Below are 26807 nucleotides of genomic sequence, written 5' to 3' on the forward strand. Positions count from 1 at the left end.
GAATAATTCTCAATAATTTATAGGCTATACATCCGGGTCTGGATAGGATAGCGTCTGGACCAGGGTCCACCTATTACTGACCTCTGATGTACAGTAACTGTATGTCTGTGTGTGTACAGTGGGTTTATCAGCGCTTTTCTCATGAAAACTGCTGAGAGGTGAGAATGAACCAAAACAATGAGCTAAAAGATACTAAAACCTTTTACATTACATACTGTCATTTGAAGCATCGTTAGTATAAAAATATAAATTAGTGCAGCTTTAAAGGTTTAGTGTCAGATGTGGATTTCACTTAATGTTTCACTAATAAAATCTGTGGGAGTTCATGCCTCTGTTAAATACAGGACAGGTACATACTGAGCTTCAAGCAGAGAAAAAAATTCAGTATTGTACCTTGTGACATAATGGATGAGTGACAAATTAAAGGAAAATCCCAGATATATTATCTAAGTAAGGACCAAAAGAACAGCTTCAGTGTAACCTAGCAAAGAAAAGCGTCTTAAAGTGTCAGTTATGTTGTTCGTTCCCTCAGTTATTCCGGTTTTCTCTTTTATATTGTCACCTGTCTGTATCATAAGTTACATTATATAAATCTATATATTAGATTGATCCAAAGAAAAAAACATTACCTAAACAAGAGGCCACAGGGCATTTATTGATTCATTTTGTGCAACAGTGGACGAAAACATGTCAATGTTACATTCACTTCAATTTTAGTTACAGTGGTGACGTTGTGTTTAATCAATGAATCATCTCATGTCAAGCTGAGCTGAGAACTACCTCAAGTTTCATTCAATACAACAGGAATGTGATTTCAAGGCATTAAGAGATCTTTAGAAAACACTGGGATGTCTTGGATACACCAGTGGTCCTCTTCTACCTAGAAAGTAATGAGGTAAAATATTTGAAAAAAAAATAATGGCACACTACAAGTAGGCTATGCATAACACAGCACCAGTTACACTTGCCAAATGTGCAGCAAACTATTCTCATACTTCCTTATTTCCATATACCTCTCTCTCTGCAAAACAGTGGAATTCATGCAAGAAAAGAGGATACAAGTAGTTAACTCTGACCCTGGACTAAAAGTGACAAATTCATTAAGAAACGTACATCATCAAAGGTCTACTATTCAAACTACATTCATACATGTTTGTTATAGCTCGTTCGTCATGACCTGCATATTCAATAACACATCCAAAGTAGTTTTTCAGACAGACAAACGTGACCACTGTCTATGTTCATCGCAACAATAACATATCAGATGACTCATCTCACCATGTTTAGTATATGAAGTTACCAAGAGCCTTACAAGTTGTCCAGTAATCAAATAAAAGGAGGAAACCTTGGGAACCATTTGATTGTCTTACATGCTTTTATTTCCAACCAAAACTAAAGTCAAGTTTCACAACGGTCGGCCTTGTCCCTTTGTACCACACCTCTACTCCACCGTCCATGTTTGTTTCTTCATCATTCTTCCTCCAATCACAGGATCTTTTCAGAAACAGCTATACATTTGCAATACCTGAAGAATCCTTAGAAACGTTGTGTTTAGGCCACTTCATTCTCCAAATGTCCCTGCTGATTTCACATGGAGAACAACGATCATGGTGACAGCGTTACAGGGTGGGATTACCTGAGTGTGCAATAGTTCGCTCATCAAACAAATGTCTTTCTAGTGGTCAGTTTCACATCAGTCCTTCCTTGGTCTTGCTGCAGAAGCCACACAAAAGCAGCCATCTAGGAATGAAGAGTTGGGGGCGGGAAGGGAAGTATTATCTGGCGTTGGATGAATTTCCTTATGAGCAGGGAGGATCCTCGCACGGGGTCAGGGGGCTGCAGGGCGGCACTGTGCTCAAGGAGCGAAAGGCAAAGATAGAGGGATCATAGGTGTACCTGGGTGGAGGACGAGTGCCTGTCAGATTCTGAGGACACAGAAGGAGAGAGAGAGAACGGTGGTCATGGATCTGTCAGAAGTAGGTGTTTGGGTTAATCCAGCTTTTGAGCTTTACTGGATGTAAAAGGTGAGGATTACCTGCTGTCCCTGAGTTATGCTATTATGGCTCAGTTAGTATACGTCACTTGTGTCACTGGGTGCGGCTGTGTCATAACACATGTAACTGTGAGAACAGTGGCTGATAACCACACAGGCAGTGGTGGGAAAGTCACTGCACCTCATTGGAACATTTTCACAGTGACTTTTTCTAATCACACTGCAGGTTCAGAGACATAAATGCTTTTCCACTCAGAGACATCCCCCTCTGAGCAGAACCATGCTTCTTGTAGCTCTACAAGCCCTCTGTCTAAAATTAGCCCTGGTCATTCTCCTCCCTACAGGAAATGACAGGAAATGACTTTGTTGGATTTGGCAGTGAGGCAGCACTTTCTCCAGAGCCTGCTGAGGGGGAATGAAGTTTTTGAGAAGGTGGACTGAGAAAGTTTAGGACCTTGAGACAGATTAACTGTAGTAAGGAGCCGATCCCATGGAAAAACGTGTGTTATGGATAAGGATAGCTTTATATTGTCAGTGTCAACCTACAGTGTTACTGAGAAAAGAGGCATCTCTACAACTGACTGATTCCATTCAGATGCCCATTGCTACTGGAAAAGTACCAAGTGACATTAGTGCCTATGAAAAAAGCCCCATGAACAGTGCGTGTGAAGCTACAGGTGTTGCTATGACTTCATTCAACAGGGACTCAGCACTGACAACTGAGCCACAGTAACGCAGCAACAATTCCCAAAACCACTTGGAGCTGTTTTATCTACCAATGTTAATATAAACAGGCAAAAAGTGAGATGTGGAAAAACTAATCGCAGCCCAAGAACAAGTTACAGTAAACTTGATAAATGTCAGCTGTGTTCAGATGTTCTCCATATGGTGGATGTGAGTCTGTCCGACTGCAAGGAAGAGTCAAACATCTGGATGGCTACCTATCCACGTTAGCAGTCCCTGCAGAGTAGTTCTGTGGTCACATCTGCAGTATAACAGACATTTAAGGCCCAGAAGGGTCAAGCAAAGTACAAGTCCCAAAAGTACAAGGCCCTCAGTTTGTGCAGACATCAAAAGCAGTGGTTGGAAAGCTGAGTTAAGACATCGGGTTAAAAAATGTTTCTCTCTGGAGATTTGATGTAGTTTTAAGTTTGTTCTGCTTAGAATTAGCTTTGCCATGATGCTTCTCTCCTTTAATATTTTATCTATGGTGTTTTGTATATTTGTGGTGAGGCAGGTCATGTGGATCTGCTGTTCTAGGAGTTAGACAGCTTCTCATAATCTCCACTGTGAACAAAATATGTTTGTCCGGTAGGAAGTGGGTGCTTTTACATGTCGGTGCCGAGGGGCCCATTGTTTCATAATCCATTCATGGCTTCATATTTTTTTGCAGAATTAGATACATTTAATACCACGCTCATGTCTGTACAGTAAATATGAAGCTACTGCCAGCAGCAAATTAGCTTATGTTAGCATAGCAAGACTGAACACAAGGGAAAACAGCTAACATTGCTATGTCCAAAGGTAACAAAAACACACCTAGCAGCAACTCTAGAAGTTGTAACCCCATTTCAAGTCTTTGTGCTAAGCTAAGCTAACCAGCTATTAGTTGTAGCTTCATCTTTTCATCTGCCTCTTGGAAAGAAAGCGAATTTCCCAAATTGTCAAACTGTTCCTTTAACATCTGCTTGTTCTCATGCTAGAACCAAAACATCTTTCAGTTACATCCAGGCCATGTAGTTTACCCAAAATCAAAACTCAAAAATCAAAAGGGGTATGCAGCACATTTTCCCTTTCCAATCTCTCCATATCTGCACCATTTCCCTCACCTCAATCAATCTTTGCCATCCTCTTCACCCATCCTTTACGTTGGCTGAAACCAGACACCATCACTCTTGCCTGCTTCAGCCTGGGAACCTCTCACCACTCTCCTATTCACCTCCAACCCCTGGAGGGGGAAGGCGTAAGCAGCAGCAGCAACAGCAGCCAAAGCTATGTTTTGCTACACTTAATACACAAACACAACCACCATCATCAACCTCCCCAACCCTCTTAACAACTCCCATGCTTGAATGCTTGAATCAAGTCTCAAAGCCGGGGCCCCATCCAGATCCAGTGTCACTTCTGGATCCTGGCCAGGAAACTGGAGGCTGACAGATAAAAGGAGAAAGAGACAGAGGGAAAGAGGTAACAGCAGAGAAAAGATGTAACAGAGAAAGAGAGATGGGTACAGAGTGGCACAAAGGGTAGAAAAAGTCAACACAAGCCTCTAAATGGCTCATCAGTCCACTGTGCCTCACTGTGTACTCGCTTCAAGAAAAATCCATGAAGTGGAATGTAACCAGTGCCCACAGACGTCACTGACAAGGACAACAACACGACCAACTGCATCAGCGAGAACAGAGAATAATGAGCAATATCTCTATGTATCAGTGGAGCTAAACAGATAGAAGCCAGCCAGGCTATAAATGGAAAATGACTTCATCCCTGGAAACACTCCACCTCTTCTTCCTCCTCCTCGGCTCCATCTCTCATCTCCACTCAATCGTTCTTCATAACAGACTCTCAAAGATTATCCTGAGTTTATGTACATATTTGTACTGATCACACATACCTACGTGGAAGACTGGAGCAAACTAGATGCCTGCTACCGTTGATGTACGTGTGTGCAACCATAAACAAGTGTGTGATAAGCTTCCATTGACACTAGCCCACACAACGTGATAATAACGTCACTTTTCTCACCACACTGTGCATCCTTCTGGAGTACCCTGCTCTGTGCCAAGATGCCCAGGCTTGTTCCAATCCACTCTCCAGCATGTTGTCCTTACCCACTACAAACAAGATCAGCCCATACACAGTTGCAGTGCTGAGTTGGTGGATGATTATTGGACATAGTGTCTGGGAAAACCACTTTACAGGAAGATCAGAAGGACACAATCTTGGGAAAATACCTCAATGTTACAAAGCTATTTAGGCGAGTAAATGTGCACTTCTAAGAACACTAATGGTACAAGTGGAAAGCTGGGTTGTTGAGTGAGATCAAGAGAGATCAAAAGATCAAGCAAACCTGGAAAAAAGAGCACATTGCTTTCCATGATTCTTTGTCTTAGGTATCACTGCAGTAAACACTTCAGCTTGGTTTGCTGTTTGCAGAAGGAATCTGACAGTGCTATCAGATTTTCAGACGTCTCAGGCTCGGCTCTGGGCATGAGAACAAACGCTGTGGCCAGATGCTGTCCCAGTATGCACTTGGATGGACATCAAGGTGCTTGCAACAAGACGGGCCAGGCTGTTTCACAGAGGCTGGGCAACCTCGCAACCTTATCATTGCTGTAATGGACAACCTGATCTGGACTGCCTATTATTGGTCTGCATAAAAGGAAAGGCTGAGTGTGCATATATTCAGATTAATGACTCGTGTAACAAAGTATTTATCTGTATGACGGCAATCACAACTGGGTTTTGACATACCAGTGTTTCCCATATATTGATTTGTCTGTGGCAGCCAGCCACAATATCAACATTGACTACCACATGTTGATTTTTTTACTATTTCCAATGGGTAAAATCTTATTTCATTGTTTCATTGATTTGCCATCCTTGCTCTCTGTTTTTCTCTCTACCATCTGTCACAGTCGGACTGGCAATCGAGATATCATGCTGCAAAAAATCCATAAGGCTTTCATCACCTCTCTGTCTCTTTACTCTGTGTGTGCCTGATATTCAGGGTGCGCAGTGCATACTGCATGTGTGTGCTGGGACTGGAGCTGTATGTATTGTTCAGTTATTTATTTGTCACAATTAAAATATTTGCTGAGGAGCACTTTATCTGATTCTGTGGGAAACATTGTACCATAAATTGTTTGGATTCATCATGACAAATTACCACAAAAGGTTTTGTTCATTTGCTGTGGGAAACTAACTCACCCGAATCTTTATGGTCCGCGTTTTCCCTCCGCAGTTCTTTTTCAGCAGCATTTTCTGTGGAGTACAAGAATAGAGTTCACTTCCTTTCTCTCAACATTAAGTGAAACTTCTGCAGCTTCTATTTATTTAACAATCCCAAAACTATATAAAAGTTCCTTGCTTGTATAATTTGTAACACACTGTCTTGTACACTTCAACAAAAATGTAAACCCAAAGAACTAACTGCAGTACAGTTGCCTGAGTAAAGCTCATGCCAGGCTTATATATATTTGAATATTGATTCTAAATTGAGCGTATTACCAAAATTCAACCATTTCTAAACCTTCATTTAAACAGTAATCTTTACAGTAAAACAGCAACGTACTGTGTGATGTGACAAGAAGTGAACACTGGCAGTCAATAAACATTGAATCAGGATGATTAAGAAAGTGAGGCAAATCCAGCTGTCTCACTAAACTAAACATTCGGTCAATGAAGCTTATGCAATATCCTGTCTCCCACTCCCCTCCATGTCCACGCAGCTTCACTATTCTCAAAAACACAGTGGGGGTGGTGGGACCACACAATCATCGAATTGTCTCGCGTTGGGGAGGTAGCTTCTAAGGGGGAAGGGAGCTTAGGAAAGAATGGAAACACAAGACTCCTGCTGTTGTGATGTGGGAGAGAGCTGGTGTGCACTTGCCCTCATGCTCACCTCCTGCCAGCCCTTATCTCTTTTCATCAATGGGACTACAGTCACTTTGGGTGCAAGCTGCTCCCACAGCAATTCAAAATGGAAATTTCTACTTTGTATTTAATTCAGCTTCTCAAAAAAAGCTGACAAAGATACATTTTTAATACTGCATGTGATTAAGTGAGTCAACTATGTTTATCAAACATGTGAGTACTTTGAAAAAAGGGGGCAACCAACTTTAAATAACATCAGCCAAACATTTGTCCCTCATCAATTTCATTCCACACATACAGCACCCTGACTGCAGCAGAATCACTGTTATTCACCACCAGCCCACACCACGCTCCTCTTAAACCACACACACACACACACACACACACACACACACACACACACACACACACACACACACACACACACACACACACACACACACACACACACACACACACACACACACACACACACGTCTAACAGGTCGTGACTCGCCAACTAGCAAACTGTTGTGGCTGGCTGTTTGAGTGTTGTGGTTATTCATGAAGAATACAAAAAGTGGAATATTTTCATTTTCCAATTTTGAAGATTTTGGAGAATTCTGTTTTGGTTTATCTTTATGATTGTTTTAGAGGAAGTGAATTTCTGAACTGATGAATTTTAAACATTTAGTCTATGTGTGATGTTTGGAGGGTTAAGAATTACCTGTGTTACCTGTATATGAATTCTGCTATACACAACTGTTGCTTTGAGTTGCCTTATCTTAGCTGATCCCTGGTGAGAGCTATAATGTAACCAGTGTTTATGTCTATATATTTACACTCGTCTCTGATGTTGAAGCGGAAACATCAGCACACCAGCTGATCTTTTTTTATCTGCACTTTTAAATGTGTTGACTCACAACTGTAATCTTATTTTAAAAATGTATAATGTTCAATATGAGACATTACTCATTGCAATTATGTTTACATTTGATATTCAATGAATTCAATTAATATAAATAGTATGTAGGAAATAGAAATAATGGGTAGGAATATTATAAAAAGAAATGACTGCAAGTAAGGTAAACTAGCAAAATGGCTACAATATGTAAAATACGGCTGTGGTTATTTCAGTGAAGTGTTTATTTTTATTATATTTTGTACAGTTGCACCATTTACATACAGAGGTCTGACCAGCATCTTCCACATAAACAGTTGTTCTTTCATGATAATCAAGCTAACCAACAGCGGCAGTGTCACATCTGAGCAATTGGTCATGGATTAGCATGCATGAGGGATTATCAGAGACTAAAGGAAAACAGCCTGCTGACCCTTTAACCCCACCCCTTTAATAAAATTATGAGATAAATAAATGTATGGCTAAGGTCGCAGCTCATGGTCACACTGGGGTATGGCAGCCTTCCAAACTTTGGCTTTAGATAGTACCGGATCAGCAGCGTCAACTGAGGGTTTTGGGGAACACAAGTGGACTTCAACATCCGTTGAACAAAATCATTAATTTAATAGCGTAATATGAAAAATATTGCTCTGCTTATTCCTTAGAACAAGGAGACGATGTGTAACAACTTTGGTCACAGGCTGTGCTCCTCATCAACATCATACAAACTTTGGTAAATCTTTATCAATTAATAGATATAACAGAAAGCTTCTCATATGGGGTTCCAGTAAGAAACTAAAAGAATGGGAGTCTGGAATCTAAAATAATTTTTTAGGAGGATGGAAAATGTTTGACCTGATCAGACAGAATCCTCCAGATTTTAACACCTTTAAATGCTACCTGCTTTTCTTTTTTCTTTTTTTTTTTTTTTTTTTTTTTTTAAAAGACCCAGCTCAGTCATCTTTCTTTCTTCTGTCTAACTCCAGAAGTGCATCTGTGAAAGAAATGACATGGTGTGTAAGTTGAGGCAGACTTTGTGCGTGGAAGTTGTCCAGCTAAAGGGTTAATGGGAGACTGGAGCTGTGTCTGCTAGCTACCTCTGTAGGCCCCCTATTGTATTCCCTGCAGCACCTCCCATTCCACTTGACCGAGTGTGCACACACTCTCTCACACACACACACACACACACACTGTGGCAACACGCACGCATGCACAGACACAGCAACAAACTCGCAGACAGAAGGATGTACACATGCAGACACAAAAAGACAGGCAGGATGATAGACGCGTACCCCCCCCTACACACACACACACTCTCTCTCTCTCTCTCTGCACTCTCTCCTCTCTCTCTCTCTCCTCTCTCTCTCTCTCTCTTCTTTTTTTTATCTTAACCCTTCTCATTGCTGCCCGCTGTCTCTCATCATCTGTTCTTTCCCTCTAAAAACCCCATGGACATATGGACCCCTGAAACCTGCAGTTTCTCTCTGTGCAAACATACACACACACTCACTGAGACACACACCCTTTCCCATCCATGGTGTGGGCCAACAAGTCTATTGGATTTTAATGATTAGTGGACCAGCTTCTCCATGACTCATTAGTGGCTGTCGTTTTTCTGTTGTTTGTTTAATCCTTTCCTTCTGCCTCCACCCCTCCATCGTTTCCCCTCGCTCGCCAGCCTTTGTGAGAAACGAGGGCGGACATCTGCCGTCCGTGCCTCCCTCTCCTTCATCCCTCTCCAGCCAGACCACCGTGGTGGCAAGCGTCCGGCCATGGAAAGGGAAGACTTTGTTTGCTTGTGCGAGTGTGCACATTTGTGTGGCCATGTGTGTGTGGAGGGTAGCCAGGTAGACTGCAGGGACATCATTGTATTTTTGGACAGAATCATCAGCCTGACTTTACAGTCTGAGCTGTTCAGGGGGGTAGTGCAAATCATCTGCTATTTTGTACTTTTAACATTTTCAGTGGACTGCACATGTTGCCACAGAGGCTAATTGTATCACTATGCTAAGAAAAATACTTCAGCATGAGGCATCCTATGAATGCTCTCAAGTGCTGCTAGGAAGACATCACCACCTCACCTTGTCAGGTAGTGTATCATCATATGCGAGAAAAGAAAATACATAACGAGCAATTCTCAACAAAATGACTGAAGTGTTGCAAAGTGCACAGTGTTCATTCATTATGGAGCCTGCTAATTGAGTATTAAGGTGTCTCCAAGCTAAATATCCCATTGAGGGTAACAGATAATTTGTCTGGGTTATCTGAGAGACAATTAGTGCTGTGTGACAATTAAGCTGATAATAATTCATCATTTAAGTGCTCTGAGAACTTAACTACATTTTCATTTTGCAGTGATGGAAGGTCACTACTTACCTTTACTTAAGAACTGTACATCAGTACACACTTGAGATACTTGTACTTTACTTGAATATTTCTATTATCTTTATACTTTATACTCCACTACAGTTTAGATGGAAATATTCTTCTTCCTAATCTGCAACATTTATTTGACTGCTGGAGTTATTTTAACTACCAAACAGTCCAGCTACAACATTAAAATGTTACTTACACATAAATGCATTTGTAATAATAATGCTTTAAATTTTGACAGTATTGTATTGTTACTTTTACTTACATGAAGCATCTGAACAATACCTCTATTGTCATGTTGTTAAGTCAATAATGTTACCAAATAATATGTTAATAATACAAATTGACCACATTTCTTAGGCCATGCTAGTAGCCCCATAACACAGTACATGACCCCTGATCTAAAGTGTTAAACAGTACAAACCTTTTGTGATTATTATTTATTATTGCTTAGTAGTTTTAATGTAATTGAAATCTGTTCAATATGTATATATATTGAGGTTGGTGCTCGTAAAAAAGTCATGAGGTATGTAACCACACCTTGGACTACTAACCTGTTGCATTTTCTCGAGGTCCAGACTGGGTCTCCCCGGCTCCCCGCTGTAGCTGTGCCGATACTTTCTATAAGGTGCTGCCTGGTCAAAGTGGGTCAAAATAATGGGCCGTGCCACTGGCTGCACCACCTGCAGCTGAAAGCGCATAGGTGGTGGCTTGAGGCTACGTGGTGGGCTGGAGCTGAAGAGCACAGGGCTGGGGGAAGCAGCCAGGCAAGCGCCTGGCTCAACAAGTGGCCTGGCAGAGGCAGCCGGCGACCTGCAGCCACAGAGATCCCGCACCTCCTCATCACTGGAGGCGCTGCTGTGGTGATCACTGTGGCGCTGGGGAAGTGCAGACACCCACTTCCTGTTGTCACCACAGCTGATTCGCTCAAGCTCTTCCTCTGAAGAGTGACGATCCAGATTGGCATCTAGAAGGAGGCGCAGGCGCCGTAACCGAGCTGGAGAGAGGGGGCCCTGGTTGTGCTGCTGGCTGGTGGCCAATGGGGTGAGGGCGCAATTTCTCCGCCTCTCTAGGAGTTGATAAACAGGAAATGTCAAAGGAGAAGGTGGAGACATGGTTGCAAAAAGAGTGCAAATGCTCTTATCAACAAGCAATTATCTGTTGACTTGAAACATTTAATCATAATGTGTGAGAGTAAATGAATGACGGAGAAGGTCATCATCTATTTACAATGAAAATCATTTGTTTGGCAGAGAGCACTTACCTCTGTCAATCTGTGCAAGTTCCTGGTTCTCCCCCTCTGAGTCGTCACTCTCTCCTCCCTCTCCACTGCCATGGTAAGAGATCTGGAAAAAGGATTGAGCTTATACTGTAGGTCAAATATGTCATGTAGTGATGTCTGGTAAATTAACCCCTTACATTTTCTGCAGTGGTTAATATCTCTCCCAAAATGCTTCTCTTTTTTCTTTTTTAAAATCAACATTTAATTTGGCCAATGATCAATTGTGAAGGCTGTTTTCAATGTCATTGAATCAATAAAGGATCAGAGTCTCAGATACACAGAGCAACTTAAATACACACTCAAAATAAAAAGCAAAACCTTAACAATTGCAATGATGGAGTACAAAACAGGGTGACCCAATTCCTACTTATGAGTTATGTACAATGTTTTCTTAGTTTGCTGCAAAAACAACAAGAAGTCATCTGCAACAAATACAAGATCTATAATGAGCTTCCAACAGAAACATTCATTTCAATGTAAATGATGCATGGTAATTTCTACAACATAGGCAGGCACAAAGTTGAGTTGTATTGTTGTCTAAGTGTAGACTATTGTTTCTCCTAAGGGGAGGTTTCAACCTAAACCAGCCAGTCTTTTTAAAATGAATTCCTTGTCTATAGCAGTAGCAACAATACAGATACCCTGCAGACTGCAACGCTAAGAGTTAAGTAATGCGCCTCACACTCAGTAATTACCACTCCAAGGCCTCGCTGAGCAGCTGCCATCTGTGCTTGTACGTGCGTGTGTATGCTTACACACATACATTCACACAAACGTACAGTGTCCTCCCTTCCACCCTCTAATACACACACACACACACACACACACACACACACACACACACACACACACACACACACACACACACACACACACACACACACACACACACACACACACACACACACACACACACACACACACACACACACACACACTCTTCCTTTTTCTGTAGCTCTCCAAAAAGACGGAGAGAGGAGCCAGGGCCTCAAAGCCCAATAAGGACAGACAGTATTCAATTCTTATTAAGTGTGAATTCCAGTGTAGTTTCTCACACTCTTCAGTTATATATTATTATGAAAAACCAGAGGGTTGCATCACATACTGTGTCCCCCCTTTTCCACCTGCTTCTGTCACATTGCTACATATTAAACATTTCCTATCATCATGAACTATCACAACATAACCAACCTAAAATGCATATTTTCATAGATTCCTACATATGAAGCATTAGATAGAAATTCGGAATAAATATATTTAAAAAAAACAAAGTGTGATGGTAAAATATTTTCCCATATAGTAAATAAATACATTTGAAGGAATTAAATATGACAGTAAAGGATGTAGCCTAATATTTCTCCATATTGACACTGTTGATGTCATTTGGATAAGGCATGAGTGCAGCTTGCTCTTCAATGGTACACGAGTTGTGGGACAGATTCTCAATGAACAGGCCCGGAGCCAGCGTACAAGACAAAAAAACCTTGGCTCTCTCAAGTAAAACTGCATCACTTCATGAACTCCATAGGAAAAATTACACTGAGGAATAACTGTGGGAAGGAAATGTATTTTGGCAAGTGGCTGACTCAGGGCTTCGGCTACACTATACACTCCAGTGAATTATTGTTGGACAGCATCCATGAAACAGCTGAAATCCTATTAAAAGTTACTGCTGCAGGACACTAAGAATGAAGTGACGCTGGTGGTTCATAAACTACATGTCTTAATTGTACTCTGCAGACATGAGTTCAGTCCAGACGAGAAACCAACAGGATGAAGAAGTTACATAGAGACTCTGACAGAGTTAGCAGCTTTAATTTCTGTGTTCTTCTGGTCTGGAAGTCTGATGTTTCTCCACAGAGCAATCATTGTCTGTGCAACAAGAGGCAAATATAAGCTGACAGTAACGAATCAGCCTTTCCTTCCCCTCAGGGAACGCCTCAGAGGTTGTTGTTGATGAATTAGAGAACAACAGAAATGTATTGTACCAAATATGCAGCTCATTTGTAAGACATGGGTTGATGTCTAATAATATAGGACAACACTTGTTCATGTGTTTCAGGTTCTGTTACAATCTGCTGTAATAAATGCATGTCTCAGATTTACACACTGACACACACATAAAAATGTGTTGAACCACAACACATAACCTTTACAAGTTTGGTGCATGACACAACAGCTTTCTACTTTCAGTGACTTCCTTACTTTCACTGGCACACATATTATCACTGCAACACTGACCACCATTCCAACAGCACACCATCTGAGAAATTACTATTTATGCAAAGCAGTTCTGTGTCAACAGACCATAAAAACATCCAACCATGCAAATCTCATCTGGGGGTTATGCATGTAAGTATTTGAATAAGTTTCACTCCCAACACTCTTTTAGACACTCATGCAGCAGAATCATGATGGATGTCCTGACATTTGTTTTCTCACGGTTATCTTGTATCAGAATTTAAGTAACTGTTGTTACAAATGGTATCTGTATGTGAGTCTGTGTGTGAGAGAGAGAGAGAGAGAGAGAGAGAGAGAGAGAGAGAGAGAGATAGATCCACGTTTTTCAGTGAACCACGTATATGGTAAGTGCTTTGGTGTATAGTATCTAGCTTTAATAAACACCCAACTCTGCCTGCTGACTGACATTCAGTTTACAGTGAGACAGGATGGCAGGGCTTTCCTAACAGAAACTGAATAACAGGGTTTCACCATTGCCACTGTGCCATTGTGGCACCATCATTCCGGCTGCAGAATATGGTGTTGAATTGATGCTTTCATACAATTTTACTGACTAAATTTAGAGTCACCAGCTACATTGATCCACAATAATTTACTTGTAGTCTGCATATGATCATCAAAAATTACAGACAGGTTTAGCAGCTGGATTTGATTTCATCTAATTTATTTGCTTGATGCATTGATGAGAATCTATTTATACAACTTCAAAGGACAGACATTTCTTCTTGCAATGTTTCGTGGCCCTTTCAGTTCATTCTTTTTTCAGCTCTTGTATAATGCTGTGGTTAAGCCTGGATTGCACCACTCCAACCTGGATAGGTCGCCTCATACTATAATCCTTGCTACTAAGCATCGACACCTCCATTCGTGAAGTGTCAGTTTTGGATAAAGAGCAGTACGCTGCATCTGCAGTTGTACTGCACTGAAGTTCATAGCTGGCTAGAAAATATCACAGCTGAGGCTGTTCGGTTGAACAGACATTTTGGCCTTGACTGTACAGTCAGGTTCAAAATACCAAGTACAAATCAGTAATGTTTTGATTTTCTACAAAGCCTGATCATTACAGCACAGGTTAAATGTATGAAAACACAATGTTAGCATAGGTGGAGCAGCATTTGTCAGGATGGTGGAATTCATTAGTAAAATTCACAGTTGAATGCTGATGTATTTCTGCTCTAAGAAGATACTTATATCTACATACATACATATTTATAGATATAAGATAAGGAACTACTTGCAAAACAGAAAGTACATTATGTACACGTTAAGAACAGACACCCAATCAAATGTTCAATCAGGACCACCCACAGTCACAACCTTTCCCACGTGCTTATTAGTCATTTGCATCATTCACATTCACAGCGAAAACAAACCGTGGTGAAGGAGATTTGTTAACATGAAAACAAGTGTGAAAATGACATTTAAAAGATAAATGACCTTCTACTGCTGCTTCTACATTAGTGCACCCTGTAATAGCTTTGAAAAAAAAAAAAAAAAAAAGAGTCCTGCACTTACATCACTCAGATATTATCTTCAAGTAAATCACTGATGGTGGTTTTCATCAACTTGTCCGACTACTAAATTTGGATCCACTACTACTTTGCATGACAAATATTCAAATTATGTTTGAGGTAAGGATTTGGTCTGCTAGCAGCCATGACAGTAGCATTGTCCTGCAGTGTACCAAACTACCCTGGAGACTATTTTTCTCGAACGTGTCAACTGTCCACAAGTTTAGCAGTGGGTCTGAGAACTGATCACAAAAAGGCGGATATCCATGTATTCATATAATCTTCTAAATGTACAAGTTAATAAAATCTACAGTGATGTAATGGAGTATACAGTGCAATTTTTAACATATTAATACAGTTCTACATTCATTAAAGAATATCAACTGTGATATGATATACTGTGCAAAACCTTTAGAGATAATATGTTTATGAGGTGTCAGGGAGAAAAATACATAAATCACAGCCTCATGATTTATAGATAGCAATGTTAAACTTTATTACTTATATTACAGTCCTACACCAGTGGTGTATAAGGCAAGTAATTGCAGACTACATGACAGCTGGGACACATAAGCAAAGTGAAAGTGAGACTCTATGAAACTCCCAAAGCATAAAAACTGCTTTTGTGCATGCATGCAGAGACAGACAAAGAGTTGTGTGTTTGTGTGTCAAGAACAGTTGAATGAAATCCTTGTCAGTCCCTTGCAACGCTGAGCAGCTTGCTAAGCTGGATCAATGGCAATGTCACAGCGTACACACACCACCCAGTTCACACACATATCAGCTTTGCTCTATCCTTCCACACAGACATGGACACTGTCCCACTCAATTCTTCCTCTCATGAAAACACACGACACAGGGTCAGAAATGGTTGATCCACTTTCCCTCACACTCCAGTGAATCTTCCCCACAGTGCAGAAAAGTAGTCTTGATTAGTGTAAGCTCATAGGATAGGTACTGTAGCATTGCCTAAGAGACCTTTAGTCCCTTGTCAATTATCCTGTAATGGTCACTCAGTCCTCAATCACCCAGTGACCACTGCCACAAACCTCTAACTCAAATACTATCCGAGTTACTAATGAAAAACTGCACAGTCTCTATAGCAAAGCCCCAAACTAAATCAGATAAAAATAATAGCTAATAATAATTCATCTTTAATCAAAACACTTGATGTAAATAATTAGCTATAATCGATATGTGGACTGAAAAAGGGTTCACACGAGACTGCTAACTGAGGAATACTGCCAAACTGAACCTTGGTTTGCTGTCATTAATAACAGTAGGAAACCAGCTAATAACTAACCATATGTAAAAGTGCACGCTACCAAATTACAAATGGGTTGAGGAGTTTGTAAAACATTGAATTTGTAATGCAGGGAGGGTCGAAAAACTCTCTACACCAGTTTCTTTGTCACAACAAAAAAATTCTAGGGGAGGATAGTTTGTTTATGTTATTTGTATCAGTTTAAAAAGTTACTATCAGCCGATGTATCATTATCTGTTTTTTTTACATTTCATATATCAATATCAGTATAGGCCTAAAAATGTTGTATCACTCAGGCTATAAAGTGAAATACTAAATCAATGAAGTGCCCCTTTAAAGGTTAGTTTCATTTTATTACAAAAGGTTTCTTATATTTTTAGCCTTATCATTTCTATAACTAATAATAGTCTTGTGCTTACCAAAGTCATTTCAGAGATTTGGGAGATTTGGAGCACTGATAAGAAGTCAATGTGAGGTGACGTGTGTGAAGAACTATGAGTTATCAGATAATCAGACATGTTTTAAACAAACCTGCAAGTGAGACAACTTATTTGGCAGAAAAAACAACGGCAAACATTCATCATCTTTTACAGACTTCCTGAATGCTTGTTTAGCGATGTTGCTATGTTCCTTGGTATAAGCAAAGGAACAATGCTATTGTTACTGGTATGAATGTTGGCCAAAACTGTGAAAGTTTCTGTCTCTATCATTAAAAAGTGACACACTGGTTGGTGCTGGCTGACATATCTCAAACCAAGTTTCCTGCTAGTTTTGATATTATAATACACTTTTATACTACGACAGTTCAACACTACTTCAACCGATAACACTGGTTTAAAAGTTGCACATCAGTCCAGTTTTTGCGCACTTTTAAGTGAGAGCTGATACTGAAATGTGCAGTAACTTTTTTTTAAAGCCTTGATTTAACGATGAGGATTTTTTCCAATGGCAATTCCTTTGTTTGAACCCTGTGTATCAGTTTCAATAATATGAGGTGTAGCCTGAAGAGATCTTGTACCAGGGGTAGGATATAGGCACCAGACCTACTCACTACTCACTTTTCCCATCACACTAACCGCTTTCAGCAGAAAGAATCCTCCAACTGAGCAGAGCAACAAACACAAACAAAAGCAGACAATGAGGATGGCACACTTTCCCCTGTATCCGTGGCCAGGCCTTTGAACAGGAGCGCTTTGGCACAAAATGGCTGCCATGCGACTATACAGTTGGTTGACGCACAATAGTGTTGTGGATGGAGCAAGTTAGTGACCCATGCAGGATACAATTCACCCTCCTACTCACCAAAAAGAGGCATTATGCAAACTGAGCAGGCAGCAACAATTGAGGAGCACTTACATGGATTCTGTTGTGGAAAATTGGAGGGCACAGATGTAGATGTTGACACTAAGGTTTTTACTGAAATGTTTTGTTTTTTATAGCCTTTGTATGTGTCTAAATGACGCCCAAACACACACCAACCTGGACTCTTCTTTTACACGCAAAGGGAACTCTGACCATTAAGTGTGGACACAGATTTACTTTCTCAAATGACAAACAGTTTATGAGTCAATGAGTGTCCATATGAGAGTGGGAGAGTTTGTTGACATGCCACATGTTTGCTAATGTGTTTGTGTAGCAATGTGGATCTCCGGTTTCTTCTTGTAAACATCTGGCTCGGTCCTGTGAGCCACGAAGAGCACATTCCTTCTTACATGGTAATGAATGGGTTGAGGTGCTTAGAAGCAGAAAATACCTCCAAACAACACATGCTTGAATATCAGAACACACAGGCTGTCAATGTCCAAAGAGACTCACTGCAGTTTGTTATTTGTCTGTATAAGAGTGAGTGAGTGAGTGAGTGAGTGAGTGAGTGAGTGAGTAAGAAAGAGAAAGAGAAAGGAGGAGAGTGTTAATGAACTCACTATAACCCCGTTCAAGCAAGGTTACAAGCTGAGCTCATAGTGTTCAAGCTGCTCAGTCAACTGGCCTACAAATGAACAAGTCACAAGACAAAAGTAAAGCACAAAAAAAAAGCTTCTCAGCTGTACTGCTATGTGTTCTAGCCCAAGTGTACTGACAACTACAAGCTATGACTTTAAATGGTATTAAAACAGCAGTATTATGGAGATAAGTACCTCTGTCAAACTTACCTTCAGTTGGAAAGGATGAATCTCATTGAGTGAATGTCTTCTTAGTTTCTTCGTCAACGTCTTTAGCATTTTTTTTTTTTTTCTGAGTAGCTTATGGCTTATCCTCTACAATTACTACTGTTTCTGATGTGACGGTTACAACTTCATTAGCTAACATGAGCGGCTTTACACATTTAAAAGAAGGCACACGGGATTATCACTTGACTTCAAACCGCCGAGCAGCTGCACACTCTTAGCTCCAGGTTAGCTAGTGTCAAAAAACATGATACACCGAAATTCGTTAAACTGCGTAGATGTGGCTTCTTTTCAACGGCTGTGCGTAGCAAACTTGTTATTATCGAGTTCATTAGTCTACGTTGTAGTGTCGGGTCTTTTTTTCTTTTCCTCACCCACCGCAGCCTCGACTCACTTCCACAGCTTAATTCAAAGATGTGGGCAAAAAAAAATAATTAAAAAACAATATCAACTTGCTCGCATTCAGACACTCACACACGCACACTCACACACATACACACAACCAAATGCACACCAGCTCCACGAACACACACAGTACTCCTCCAGCCTGAGCGTACTACCTTCTGATTGGCTGCACCTCTGAGTGATGTCATGTTTCTCTCTCGAGGAGGAGGGCTGAGAGTTAAAGCCACATTATCGTGTCTGTTTACTTCCTCTTTTTCTATCAGGATAATAAATTATATGCACTTAAACACACAGGTGTTTGTATTCTGTCTGCCTTCTGCAGAAAAATTTCTAGTTTAATCAATTTGAATACGTGAGTTTGCGGCCATCACAACCTTAATGTTACTGAATTTTCTGTTAAATTGGTAGAAGTTAGTACAAGTAAACAAAAAGTCGCAGAAATGTCATTGCATCTAAATTATGTTGTCTTTTTAATAGCTCTAATTTAATTTAAATCAATGCAAAAACTCAGTTAATTGACATTTCACATGATAAAAAAGCACACTACTAATATGAGTATGATGGCTCTGCTTCATATACTGTAAGAGGTACTGTGCCCACTCAATGACATGACTTAGGCTACTGGGACACCCAAATGAATTAGGGCTATCATTGATTAGTTAATCAGTAACATCTGTGCTTTTCCTGCTATGAATATGGCCACACTTACATAGGTCCATACCTCTGACAAGGTGAAATTGAAGCCATGTCATTCAATCTGTCTACTTTCTCTCTGCCAACACTTTACTTTAACCCCCTTATTTAGTATTTATTAGCACTATATCAACATTTTATACATTGTTATAATGTGGTTGTACACAGATAAGCGTTTATTAATGTACAGTATTTGTTGACAGTTACAACCTCTACTATGAAGCCATATTATAGATTATTAGAGGTGTGTTTTACAGTAGTGACATTTATCAGCTGCTTATTCACAAGCCTCTACTGATGGATGTCTCACAGGAGGAGTTACAGTTATTGACAAATACATTAATAAACACGAACCTGCTTACAACTACATTATAGTGTCTTTTAAACCACTTGATAAATATTTATATTCTGCCTATAAATGCTAAATAGGGGGATTTAAAGTAACGTGTTACCCTATCCTTTATAATGTGGTGCAGAAGTATACAGAACCACAAAGAAAAAATATTCCACTAACAGTCCTGCATTGACGATCTTTAAGTGTTTGAAATTATATACAAAAGTAAAAGCACTTAAAAATGGCCCATACACATGATATATTATTATTTTGCTGCATTATCCTTATAACTGATGCACTGCTGTGTAAGTAGCACGTGATGTATTTGGTTGATGTGCATCTGATTTTAAATTTGTAAAGTCACTAGAAAATAATGGAGTCAAAAGTATTGTACAACATTTCCCTTTAAGCTGCAGGAGAAGCAGCATTGCATGCTGGAAATACTCAAATAAAGTATATCTATACTAACACTTTACTTTCCACCACTACAGTTTACCACATATTAAGCTCTTAGTTTGACATGATATGAATTTGATCAGCATAGCGAGATATGTTTCATTTGAGTCATCATTAAAGCAATGATGAAGTATTAGACCCTGTATTAAAAGATGAGGTAAACCTTTATTGCCTTAGTCGCCTTATCATCCGTGAAATCTCACTTTTTTCTCACATATGTTTACATCTAAGATACGTTTGCCTTTTCTGCCACACAAAGCAAACTCCTACAGCTGCTGCATGCAAGAGTTTTGGAACACTGTATAGCTTCGGCAGCTTCAGTAGACTTGAAGCCGACAGAAGTCTTTGAATTGCAACGTCACCATAATTTAATTCACAAGTTATTATCCCAGCGTGAACGCATGAGGATGACTATTATACCCTAAGGATTAACTCTTTCCAATGTGCAGTGCAGACAGTTACACAACTCAAACACTGAGGAGTGTCATTCAGAGCAAATAACATTAGGCTCAGTGTGTGTCCATTTTGGAGCCTGCACTGTGACATGAAAACATTAAATATGTACTTGTGATCTTTTTGGATTAATTTTACTATGATAAACAATGTACTGAAGCTTATTAAAATGATTTTTTTTTTTTAAAAACAATTAAAATAAAAGACACAGCAGAAGAAGTGGATCATTATGTTTACTGAAGTATGTAAACACTGGCTTGTGTTTCAAGGAAAGAAAAATCTTTCCAAATCTGAATAAAAGCCATCACTTCCATTCGTGAGGCCTTCCATCTGTCTTCTCGCTACAGCTGTTATTCCTTGCGGTATCCCAGTGTCCAATAACAACCACACCTTTTCAAGAGATAGAGAGAGAGAGAGAGAGAGAAAGAGAGAGAGAGAGAGAAACAGAGAGAGAGAGAGAGAGAGAGAAACAGAGAGAAGGAGGACATGTCAGGTGTAATTGGTGTAAGTGGAGCATCCAGTTTCAGTGATGTCATTCTTAGCAACCAGTCTTATCTAAGACGTCGTTGCATGCCTGCATACATGTCCTGTCACTGCAGCAGCATTTGTTTTTGTCTCTGTTTTCTTTCTATGATGCTCTAAAATCCTATTACAATGATTAAATGTATCCAAAAGCTAATCAAGCACTTAACTGCCAGAACTAAGGTAAGACAATTTCAAATCATTTAACACACTCCAAACATAACCTATTTGCATAACAGTGCTGAGCATCAACATTAACACCTCGCTGTGCTGTTAAACGCTTGTGGCTCACTTGTTTGTGTGTGAGATGCTTTCTCACTTAACACCTCCGGTCAATGACCTGGTAAACTTTCCAGGAACCTGTGACTTGGCTCCAGGTCAAGCTCAATGCAAATCCAATTTGCAGCTGAATATAGCCAACGAGTCAGCAATACCCAAGATCTGCGTAACCTCTGAGAGTATAAGTATAAACTGCTCAAAAATAATGAGAAGAGAAACAGTTCATTATGATTATGATTATGTTTAGCCCTTGTCAAAAACTGAGAAGACTGTACAGGCTCATTATTTTTATGGGGGTTGTTGTTCTTACATTTTTGGCCACATGAGGGCAGCATTTGTATTCTTTTAGAGGAAAGGAATAAATGGATTAAATCAAAGAAAAGATCCTGGATTGCAAGGGTGGTCACAAATCCTTTGAACAGCAGTGTGTGGCTGTGGTGAAGGTGGGTGGTGTAGTTCAAAGTTAAAGTTACTAATATAACCGCTGACCTTTGGACAATGATCATCCTGGTTTATTCTGTTCAAAATAATAAATCCAATTGGAAATATGTCAATTTTATAAAAAATATATTCAATATATTATATATATATATAATATATATATATATATTATATATATATATATATATATATTATATTTCCCATATTCATACCTGGAAGAATCTTGTGACACCCCTACATTGGACCGTAACATTTGGTCTTCCTGCTTCATTACCTTATATAGCTTTTTTAATACACTTTACTTTCTTACCTTCAGAGATTCTGAATTAGATTGTATCAAGTATCTTTGGGTGAAAGCTAATGTTAGCTTGTTTCTCACATTAGCCATAAGTTGCAGTTGAGCTAACTAATGTTGGCTAGCTGATAGTGTACACTTTCATTTCCAATATTAGCTTGTCATTTCATTACCAATATAAAATGTCATATAAGATCTTATCTTAAGCAACACTGGTGCTAAGTCATGAGCAGTGAAACAATAGATGATTAGTTGTTGTAGAGATATGTTTTTACATCCATATAGAGTTATTATTTTATTTGGTGTGGTGGTTAATTAGTCTTTTACTTTGAACATTAGTTTTTATACTAGGCACCCTCTTTGTTTTCAAGAGGCAGTTGTCTGTTTTTCTGTGCTGGTAATCCAACCATGTGATGATCTACAGTTTATTCACCTCTTACATTGACTCTCATGTGGATATAAGAGGGCAGGCTGACAGCACACTCATTTCCAGCACATCACTGCAGTATGAAGTGGTGTATTTGCGTGGACTTTGTTTACTGACTGACTGATCGTAAATGTGACTAGTTCATTTTCACCCAGTGGCAGATCATGTTTGCAGTGTCTGCCACAGCAAACACGGCTCCAGAGTAAGCAGCAGTCTTGTTTGCTCTCTGCTGGCAGCTCAGTGATACTGCACAGATCATGTGCGTCAGTGTGGGCTGAAATGGTCCAGTGTGTTACAGTAAGTGTTTTGGAGAGCAGGGGTGTGAGAGGTGTTTGCTCATTCTTCTGTGACACTAAAAGCCAAAAGTACATCATTTATCCTAACATTGCATTGTGGTTCAATCATTTCCTGTTAAAGGGCAAAAGTTGCAGATGTTTCTCTCTTCCTGATTTGAAGTTTAGTCATTTACCGCACATTTGTGTCTAAATAATTTCACTGAACACAGGGGGATGTAACTGTAAGAGTTCAGTGTAACATTCATGAATGTTTCATCATTGCAAGTTTACTAAAGGATTTTTGCGGTTTGAATGGACACTGTACTGTGATTCAGAGGTTAGTGAAGAGAAGAGAAGAGAAGAGAAGAGAAGAGAAGAGAAGAAAAGAGAAGAGAAGAGGAGAGAAGAGAAGAGAAGAGAAGAGAAGTGAAGAGGAGATACATACACCCTGTCCAGCAGCAGGACCAGACACCACCTAAAGGTGATGCTGTGACACCACTCATCAGCCACTTTGACCCTGGTATTGTCCTGTTTACCAAATATGGCATAATCTTATACCCAGGAAACAGTGTTTGATTTCTCTGCCCAGATGATTGCACAAACGGAAGAATGTGTGGGCAAGAAATGATGTGAGCACGTACTGATGATGTCAACAGTTTTCCTTCTCGCTCATCAGTTGTTTAACATTGCTGAAATAGCTGATGACAAATCAGCCGGCTGACCTCTGAGCGTCATCATGTCTGTTTTTAGCAGTGTGCTCTGCAAACCTCGGCCCACTTGGCCTTAGAAGTCCTTGTCTTTCTCTTTCCTGCTGCCCGCGTCGCCCACACTCTCCCCTGGATAGCGGCGTACGGGCACAGCCTCTCCTCTCGCCTCCACTCCCCCTCCACTCTTCCCTCACCCACTGACCCACTGGCGGAAAGCGTGGGGGCCATCTGTGGTGGAGAGGCTACTTTTAGTCTCCCAGGCTGCTATTTTCTCTCCACTGTTTTGTTTAAAAAACACAAAGCGCAGGCTGACTTACGCAATACTTGTCTCACTCGCTGGTTCTCCCTTCCATTGCTTCACAGGTCCTGTTTACACAACCCTCCATTTGGCCTGTGGCAATACCCTTACAGGAAGAATGACTGTCAAGTTTAGACTTCAGATGAATTATTCTTTTTACCAAATGAATGGAGGAATAAATGGTTCAAGACAGCAGTCTCTCCGCTGGGGCTGGATATTTATATTCACATTTAAGGTATAGCTGCTTGTATCAAGAGGGAAACTCATTCTGTCCATTTGCAAGACATTCAAAATATGACATTACTCTGTATTTTCAATAATATATAGTTTAAATGTATGGCAAAGAATAGACTGTACATTTAATGTGTTTTAACAGGCAAACCCGCAGTACTGTGTTGTATCCAAATAAGATTCTCCAACTTTGTTAAATTTTTATTCAGCTTTAAAGTTATGCGCTTAGCTACAACAATTCTCTAAACATTAGTGACTCGAGATAAAATGTAATGATCTTAGTCTGTCTCTCTCTCTCTCTAAAATTGTCATCAAATCCAGCTAGTTTAAAAAAAAAGATATCATTGCAGATTTGAGACAAAAATTTGGATAATATTATTGGAATTACAATTTGGGGTTTTCCAAACACATGACATTAAATATACTGTAGATCTGCTGACACACACACACACACACACACACACACACACACACACACACACACACACACACACACGTAAGCTAAACTGAACTTGGAAATGTACACAAGTGCCCTCATACATATTGTAAAGACCTGAAGATCTGTGTTAAGGCACAGCAGTGCTTTGAGCTAAATGCTAATGTCAGTATGCTAACATGCTCACAATGACTATTCTGCATGCTGATGTTTAGCAGGTATAATGTTTATAATGTTCCATATCTTATTTTAACATGCCAACATTTAACAAAGAGTACAGATGGGGCTGATGGAATCACATTACGTCTGTAGAAAGGCCTATTGGGTCATATTGAAATTCCAAATTACAATTTCTGACTGATGATAGTAGCAGATTAAAACTCAGAGGACCATGAGGGGGATATGAATGTGTGTACCAAAATTCAGGGTAATCCGTTCAATAGTTATAAAAATTTCATTCAAAAGCACAAATGTCAACCTCATGGTGGCGCTAGAGGAAAATTGAGACAGGATTACCTAAGTCATTAGGATACGTTGGCTGTGAACCATGAGTGTGTGTGCAACATTGAGCACCAGTCCATCTCGTAGCTGTTAGATATTTCATTGAATAAGCGGCACTAGATGAAGAGTCAGGGGGTGGACACAGTCATCGGGGTTCTTTTGATGGGCACCATGAATCAATACCAACCTTCGTGACAATCCATCCAGCAACTGTCCACACATTTCACTAAAACCAAATAATGTCAACTTAATGGTGCCACCAGAATTCGTAGGATTCATCCTCTGCACAAATTTCATGGCACTGTATCTTACAGATGTCCAGCTATTTCAGTCTGGACCAAAATGGTGGACGGATCAACCAGCCGACATACAGCCAGGCTTCTGCTGGCTCGTGAAAATATTGATTATAGCCACTTTAGATTTGGGGAATCCTCACAGAAGAGGTTTTTTTGCAACAATTTACATGATACTATTGTTCTGCATTATCTAAACAGAAGTGAGAAATGCAAACAAAGTCCCTCAAGATATTTTAAAAATAAAAAAGAGGTGACATTTCAAAGAGGTTAACATTTAAAAGGTTAACATACAGTATAGGTTTAGCCACTCCTTCATCATGTGTATGTAGGTGTACTGTATATTGAAGTTGTTCAAAGGTTTTTGTACAATGTATAGCATATATTCTTTGTCCTTAGGCTCATAATTTTATCTTGATTTTGGAAAATACTTTTGATGAATTATAACTCCCCCTAAAACCACAAATTACTGATTAAATAAACAAGTAACAAGATGTTAATTAATGGATTTTTTAGATGTTGATGGGCGTATAGATACGAGAGTGATATTGGTCCTCTCATCTAACTATCAGAAAGAGAGACGTGCTTCAATACAAAATCCTCCCATTTTAAAACCCAGCATATGTTGTCATAGGTGTGGTACCTAAGAAGCAACACTATGTATTGACCCTGTGATGCCATAGATAATGGTAACACAAAAGGTATGTATGTGCCATATGAAAGTATGAAGTCATGGTTTCAGACAGAGTGACTGAGATTTTTGCTGACAGCAACGGAAAAAAGAGAAATGATCTAAGTTGCAAGTTAAACAGCTGATAGACACTGATGCTAAAGATAGCTACTTTGACCACAAGTCAATCTTGTGCTCAAAACCATGGTGATCTTTAACACATGACATCGACATCCATTTTTCTTTCTTTTCATTCAGCAAAATCAAGCTGAACAATTCAGCTGTAGTCCACAGTCCAGTCGGATTTTAGCCATAGCAGTGAGTGTTTACCTACAGTCACACTTTGCTAAAAATATCTCTCCAGGGGCGGGAAGTTAAATATACATGTGCAACCTTTTCCATAAGATGTTAGCCACACCATGCTGGCCTTTAAGAGAATTTTCCTCTGCAGCGTGTTTCTATTTGAGTATTATTCCAGTCATATTCATTCTTGTGGAACAAAACGTGGTGAAACTCTGAGTGGAAATTATGGCATCTCTTTCTGGGAACACAACCTTGATTTATGACCTGCAGTCACTCTCAAAAGTCAAATTAATGCGCAATTGCCATCTGACTTTGTCCAGTGACAGATCATTATGTGTTTGTTTGTGTGTGTGTGTGTGTGTGTGTGTGTGTGTGTGTGTGTGTGCGTGTGTGTGTGTGTGTACAACCAGGTCATGATGACCTGAAAGAGTGCTGTTTTTTGATTGTTACTGGATTTAAAAAGACATTTTCAAATACAACGTC

The 26807-nt window shown here is 39.8% G+C and overlaps 1 protein-coding gene across 1 annotated transcript; it reads right to left on the reverse strand.

Annotated features, from left to right (window-relative positions):
- Window positions 1–630: 630 nt before the first annotated feature.
- On the reverse strand, window positions 631–18814 carry si:dkey-16j16.4 (uncharacterized). The gene is made up of 5 exons (XM_056392942.1): window positions 18291–18814; window positions 11107–11188; window positions 10397–10911; window positions 5924–5977; window positions 631–1925 (listed from the first exon to the last, which is right to left on the reverse strand). The coding sequence occupies exons 1-5, from the start codon at window positions 18357–18359 to the stop codon at window positions 1800–1802; spliced, it is 846 nt and encodes a 281-aa protein (XP_056248917.1). The 5' UTR covers window positions 18360–18814; the 3' UTR covers window positions 631–1799.
- Between the last annotated feature and the right edge of the window lie 7993 nt (window positions 18815–26807).

The sequence above is a fragment of the Seriola aureovittata genome, chromosome 13 (genome assembly GCF_021018895.1).
Source record: "Seriola aureovittata isolate HTS-2021-v1 ecotype China chromosome 13, ASM2101889v1, whole genome shotgun sequence".
NCBI lineage: Eukaryota > Metazoa > Chordata > Actinopteri > Carangiformes > Carangidae > Seriola > Seriola aureovittata.